The sequence below is a fragment of the Solanum verrucosum genome, unplaced genomic scaffold (assembly GCF_900185275.1).
Source record: "Solanum verrucosum unplaced genomic scaffold, falcon-dt-bn FXZP01000228.1, whole genome shotgun sequence".
NCBI classification, from domain to species: domain Eukaryota; kingdom Viridiplantae; phylum Streptophyta; class Magnoliopsida; order Solanales; family Solanaceae; genus Solanum; species Solanum verrucosum.
Genome location: NW_026020210.1, coordinates 3,175,953 through 3,182,435, shown reverse-complemented (window position 1 = coordinate 3,182,435; position 6,483 = coordinate 3,175,953). Strand labels below are relative to the sequence as shown.

Here is a 6,483-nt window from a genome sequence, read left to right as displayed (position 1 = left end):
CTTACCTCTGATTATATTTCTTGATAAAAGAAGTAGTTCTTCAATAATGTAAAATTCATAAATTAAAACAAGAATAATTTTGAAAAAAATAAGATTAATTCCTTCTTGAAAACTTAAAACCATTTATCCCGAAACAAAATGTAAAAGGTTAAAATACCATTTCTTCCTGATCAGAGGGAGTATCAATTTATTACTCCTTCATTTTATATTAGTTGTCATTTTTCATTCACACACTCTTTAAGAAATCATAACCTTAATCCTTTTCATGCTATCAATATTATTTACTTTCAAACAATTAATTTCGAGTAGAGTACTTAACAATTAATATGCGACAAAATATATGTTATTTTTTGCTTTTTGCTTTTTAAAATTCAAATGAATTTTGATTAACATTTAAGATGTATTTCCACTATATTATATAATATTTCTCATATAATTGTTGACTATTTAAGTTTTTTAATTTGAGAAAGAGACACAGGGCCTGTTTGAATTGGCTTTTGGCTTTTGGCTTATGACGTATAAGCCAAAAGTCATAAGTTAGTATTTCTAATTTATGACTGTTGGCTTTAAAATAAGTGTTTATAAGCACTTTTTAACTTTATTCAAACACTTCAAAATTACTTAAAAGTTATTTTAGCTTAAAAACACCTAAAATAAGTCAATCCAAACGGGCACATAATACAATGTGTCAATTTCTAAACAAATAAGCATAATACATTTTAAAAAATAATCATAATACATATATACTGCATACATAATTCACTTTTAATACATATTACAGATTTAACATAATATTGTTATGTATTGCTATAAATGGTAATAAATAAAAAGTATCGCTAAAATCAATAATTATTTATTAAAAGAAACTCATCCAAGTAATTTTTCATAGCGGGGGATTCAAACTAATTCAGCAAATACCCACTTACTCAAACTAAATTACTCCATTTTATACCCTTTTATAGGGTATTTACTTAGTTTCCCTTTTTTTTAAATTTTAGGTAAAAAATTAAATAAAAAGTGGATATTCACTTAGCTTATGCCACGCTGAACACAGTGACGGCTGTATCCAACTATTTATTTAGCACACCGAATTCCACTTGCACTAATAGCGCGTGTAAACCACGTACGGTTATTCTAGTAGTTATTTTCCGCGAGTGTGTTTCCCTACATTCCCTCTTATTGAAATTCAATCGCCGTAGAATCTGAATCACGTGTTTCCCTATAAAGAAAAGGAAAAGTAAAAAAAAGTATTCCTAAACCAAACTTGACTTTGACCAAGTGAAACTCTATAAATATCATGCAACTTTTCAAACGTTACACATATTTTAGAATTTAGAGAGAATTCAAAACGAAGGAAGCAATATGGCAAAAAGAGTTTGTGTTGATGGAGAAGACATAATATCAGAATTGCCTGTGCATATTATTCATCAAATCTTATGCCGCACTGACCTCGGCGTTGAAGAGGCGGCGAGAAGTTGTATCTTGTCCAAGACATGGTACGATTGCTGGACTTCAAGACCTAATTTGATATTCTATCAATTTGATATGACCCTTGAAAACTATGTCAAGTTGGTTGATCAATCTCTGCGATTCCACGTCGAACAAAACTTACATCTTGAACAATTCATCCTTAGATATCGTGATCCAGAAGTGGATTCTCACGTGGATACTTGGATTGAATTGGCGGTTAAACTCAATGTCACAGAGCTGGGGATTCACCGTTCCGGTTTAACATCATCATATAACTTACCTGATGTTATTTATGATGCTAAAAAGCTGACAACATTGCAGTTAAGCAGGTGCAATTTTGAATTTGACGAAAGATTTTCTTGTCTTGAGTCTCTTTCTTTGAATCATGTCCATATTTCAGATGCCCAATTACAAAGAGTTATCGACAGATGCCCATCTATCAGGACTCTAAGGGCTCGTTTGGTGTGAGGTATAGTAACAAATAGTCCCGGGATTAAATTATAGTACCGCTTATTTTGTTGTTTGGTTGGCAAGTTCGGGATAACTTATCTCGGGATTAATAATTAGTATCGGGATAAGTTATCCCTCTCCTTGGGTGGTATAGTAATCCCGGGATAACTTATCCCGGGATAAAATAGGTAAATGACAAAAATGTCTCTTTCAACCCTTTTGTTATATCACTTTTTACATTAATGAAGGGCATTTTTGTAAACAAATAAATTGTTCTTAAAATTTATTATTTTGAATACAACAAACCAAACACTCAATAAAAAATAATCCCAACACAACTTATCCCATCATAACTAATCCCAACATAACTTATCCCAACATAACTTATCCCATCATAACTCATTTTCAAACCAAACGACCCCTTAGTTACAGTGTTGTCAGGGTATAAGCAAATGTCATATTTTTGGCTTAGTACATCTCAAGTATTTCGATGCTAGTTATTGCAAACTCCATAGTGTGATAGTCCAAGCTCCATATCTTCAATGCTTTAGATATACAGAACCTACTGAACAGGGTAATCTTCATCCTTGCCAAATTGCTATTTTGGATGGTTACAATACTTTACAAACACTCGAGCTCACTGGTGCCACCATCACAGACCAACAGTTTCGAGATGTATCTTATAAGTTCCCAAATATTTCAGAATTGAATCTAAGATCATGCTATAACCTGAAAAATATAGAGATTCAGAGTGAAAAACTCAAGAAATTCACCTTATTAGAGTTGAAGAGTCTGGAAAAACTCACGATTCAAGCTCCAAATTTATTGGAATTTGATTTTCATGGTAGTAAAATGCCCTTCACATTTATGGATACTTCTTCCCTAGAAAGTGCCCGACTCACATTAATAATATTTTGTCGCCAGGTAGTTTACATTATTTTTGTGCTTATGTCATTGATTTATGCATTACTTGTTGAATTTGGTTTAAACTATGGCATTGACTAAAATCTTGCAGACCAAAAGCATCCTAATTTATGAAAATCTAAGAGAAATTGTTATTCCACCAAGTCACAAAGCCGAGATATTCATTGCATCCATGCTGAGTGTTGAATCGATCATTGGAATAATAATGTTCGGAAGTCCCTATATCATATCCATACTTCCATGTACAGATAGCAAAGCACTACAGGTAAAACGTCCCTTGTGCTTGTATAAACTAAGACATTAATTTGAGAAGAAAATTTGTTGTTAAATGTTGATTGCTCGTCTCATAAGCATTATTGTATAACATATCTTATGTTTTTATTTAAATGCAGGCGATGTCTACACTAAAAGGGTGTACACAAAAGCAAAATTGTGGTAAACAGTGTCCATTCAATACCAAGTGGCTTCGTAACTTAAAAGAAGTTATCAGTTGTAGTGGGACATCTGAAGAGGGAATGGCTGCCTCCATGTGGTATCTCTGGTTGAAATCCACATCTGTAATTGACCAAGTGAATAATTTCGTGTTAAAATGGAAAGATGAAGCCTAGACCGAAGAGTTTGGAGGAATTCAGCAAACAGAGTTAATTAGTGTGTTGAGAAGAAGTATGATTTATTACATATCTGTAGTTTAGTTGCAGTTGTTAAATATCGTCACCCCAGCTTCAGCAATAATTGTTCTTTTCTGAATGAAATAGAAGAGAATTTTAACTCTTGCTATGGGTAATGACAAACCATCAGCGTTTAATCTCTTGCAAATTTCAACCGGCGGGATGAAATAGAACAGAATTCCTCTATCTTCACACTGGAACGTCACACTCTGTTCTGAACTCTTTGTGTCGATCTAACTCATGCTAAACGTATATTTATACATGCACACACAATCAATTTCCCCCATTTTGATGATAACCTAACTGACATAGATTTTTCCCCTTTTGGCATCATTATATTAAAAACGTGCAAAAGAGCATAGAATCAATTTAGGAAGCGGAATGCCACAATGTTAACTCTGGCCACTAAAGCTACACTTATTAGCCATCTCAAAAGAAAACCACACAGTAAGCTTAAGAAGATGGGGAAGAAATTAATCAGAATATCAAGCCAAACTGGGCCCTTAGCAAATCCAGAGAAAGTTTGTATATTACAAAGGGCACAAATCACGAGGGGATAGGTAATTAATGAGAATGCGAGCATTGTGCTCAACTAAGTTGCTGTCTTTTAGCTTACCTATGAAACATAGTGGTGGTCCTTCTCTTAGCCTTAGAACTAGGTCCTTTGTTGGGTAAGCAGTCACATTCCATCAGAGTGGTGTCATCGATCATATCCTTGTTACCGACACTAGTTTGTGTAGATGGATTTTAGTGGTCGTGTTATTGGCCTCTGATGTGTCCTGCTGATTTGTTGCACGTTGCAAGCCACCTGTGACGATTGTTACGACCCGCTAGTCTTGGGGAATTCAGTAAATAGAGTCAATTAGTGTGTTCAGAAGAAGTCTTTTTTCAAACAAGACAGAATTTGGCAGTTAAACTTAACGTCACAGTACTGGACATTTACCCTCCCTTCTTAAGTTCATATAGCTTACCTGATGTTATTTATGATGCTAAAAAAACTGAAAACATTGTCGTTAAGCAGGTGTAAGTTTGAATTTGATGTTAGCACCACTCACATAAGTTTTCATTGTCTTGAGGCTATTTGTTTGCATTATGCTGTCCATATTTCAGATGCTCAATTGCAAAGACTTATGGATAGATCCCCGTTCATCAGGAATCTATCCCTAATCGATTGCCAGAGAATAAGCAAATTGCATGTCTTTGGCCTAGTACATCTGAAGAATTTGACAGTTGTATTGTGCAAACTTAATAGAGTGATAGTCCAGGCCCCAAATCTTCAATTCTTTAGATATGCAGAAGGTCCTGTCATCCTTGCGAAATTGCTATTTTGGATGGTTACAATACTTTACAAACACTCAAGCTCACTGGTGCCAGCATCACGGACCAACAGTTTCGAGATGTATCCTATAAGTTCCCAAACATTTCAGAATTGAATCTCACAGAATGCCATAATTTGAAAAATATAGAGATCCAGAATGAAAAACTAAAAAAATTTACCTTATCACAGAGGAAGAATCTGGAAAAAGTCACGATTTAAGCTCCAAAGCTATTGACATTTGAATTTGAGGGTGATAAAATGCCCTTCTCATCTATGGATCGTTCTTCCCTGGAAAGAGCCCGACTCAGTTTCTTCTTAGTTCAACTATTCTAAAGGGTTGGTGTTGTAGACAGATAGACGCCTTCCTTGTATGTAGAAATCAAGAAATTGAACATAATTCTCCAAAGTTCTTTAGAATCAGATCCTCTCGAGTAGGTTGGCCACAATTCTTCCCTCAATAATCTCAGATAATCAATCTGGATTTATTAAAGGGATGTTAATTGTTGACTAAAGAGATCATTCATGGCATCAAGAAGAAAAACAATGGTGGCTTAACTGATCCATAGCATGATTTTCTCTCTGAAGATGAGCTACCCACTGATATCAAAGGTGCCTACCGAATTGATTAAATACAAATTTCAGCTTTTCGAGTTAGGTCCAAAAACCCCCCATGACTTTCCAATTGAAGAACTACTAATATTTTATCATAGTCACTATATAAAAAATGATCATTAACGGCAATTAATTCTTAATTGTCGCTAAATATGTATTTTTAGCGGCAATTAGCACTCTCTGTATATGTCCCTAAAGCTTTTAGCGACATTGATTCTAATGACACTTAACTAATGCCGGTAAAAAACCTTAACACTTTTTATTAATGTCAATATTTATTGCCGCTAAAAATTGTTTTTGTTGTAGTGAGTACTTGTTTGATATTTTTCTAACTGCAAATGTACCTGCTCTCTCTATTTTAAAATAAAGGAGTAGTGCGGCCAGCCAAAGTAAGAAATTTTAGTGTGTCATCCTTGAAGGCGCGGAGTAATTCTTTCAAGAATATACTGATAGTCAGCAGACAATGGCTGCACATTCGAAGTTGTAGTCTGGTAAAAAAGGACAAGATCATGTGCAAAAAGCAAATGCCAGAGGGAGCTAGTTTCGAAACGACTTAGCTTGATAGGATTCCATGATTTATCAGCAGTAGCGCGCGTCAATTATAAAGAGATATGGGGATAAGAGATCTCCTTAACGAATACCTTGGTTAGGTTAGGAAAACCTTTCATACACATTGAGTCATATACTATGAAAGTCTTCAAGTGGACTCCGGACTTGAAACATCTATTGTCCCTGTTTGGATTCTCATACATAAACTCCCATGGCATTTCTTTCGTTGGGATATTATATCTAGGCTTGTTCAATCAATAGGCACATCAAGCAACTTTTTTCAAACAAGAAAGAATATGGCTTGGTTTCAAAAGAAGAGATGGCCAATGGTCAAAAGAGTGACTGAATATTAATAGCTTATAAAAATAGTGGCTACTATTTGACAATAGGTCATGTTAAAAGTGGCTATTCACTTAATTCCCACTAGGAGCCTTTCAGTCATCAATTCTCACAAGTAAAACCCTTAAACAGGACATACGACGGCACCAGAAA

At 34.6% G+C, this 6,483-nt stretch overlaps 2 protein-coding genes across 2 annotated transcripts; both read left to right on the top strand.

The window, feature by feature from the left end:
* The first annotated feature begins 1,362 nt into the window (after positions 1-1,362).
* Positions 1,363-2,848, top strand: LOC125830378 (putative F-box/LRR-repeat protein At5g02700). Its single transcript, XM_049509559.1, has 3 exons — positions 1,363-1,923; positions 2,347-2,774; positions 2,845-2,848. Exons 1-3 carry the CDS (start codon positions 1,363-1,365, stop codon positions 2,846-2,848), a joined length of 993 nt encoding a protein of 330 aa, XP_049365516.1.
* A 63-nt stretch (positions 2,849-2,911) lies between these two features.
* LOC125830489 (uncharacterized) lies at positions 2,912-3,452 on the top strand. Its single transcript, XM_049509689.1, has 2 exons — positions 2,912-3,109; positions 3,237-3,452. The coding sequence occupies exons 1-2, from the start codon at positions 2,912-2,914 to the stop codon at positions 3,450-3,452; spliced, it is 414 nt and encodes a 137-aa protein (XP_049365646.1).
* Positions 3,453-6,483: the final 3,031 nt, after the last annotated feature.

Bases quoted from the DNA above. Each gene is read 5' to 3' on its own strand.
- LOC125830378 (XM_049509559.1), top strand. From the start codon at position 1,363: ATGGCAAAAAGAGTTTGTGTTGATGGAGAAGACATAATATCAGAATTG. The intron at 1,924-2,346 runs GCTCGTTTGGTG...ACGACCCCTTAG, and splicing joins CATCTATCAGGACTCTAAGG to TTACAGTGTTGTCAGGGTAT.
- LOC125830489 (XM_049509689.1), top strand. From the start codon at position 2,912: ATGGCATTGACTAAAATCTTGCAGACCAAAAGCATCCTAATTTATGAA. The intron at 3,110-3,236 runs GTAAAACGTCCC...ATTTAAATGCAG, and splicing joins CAGATAGCAAAGCACTACAG to GCGATGTCTACACTAAAAGG.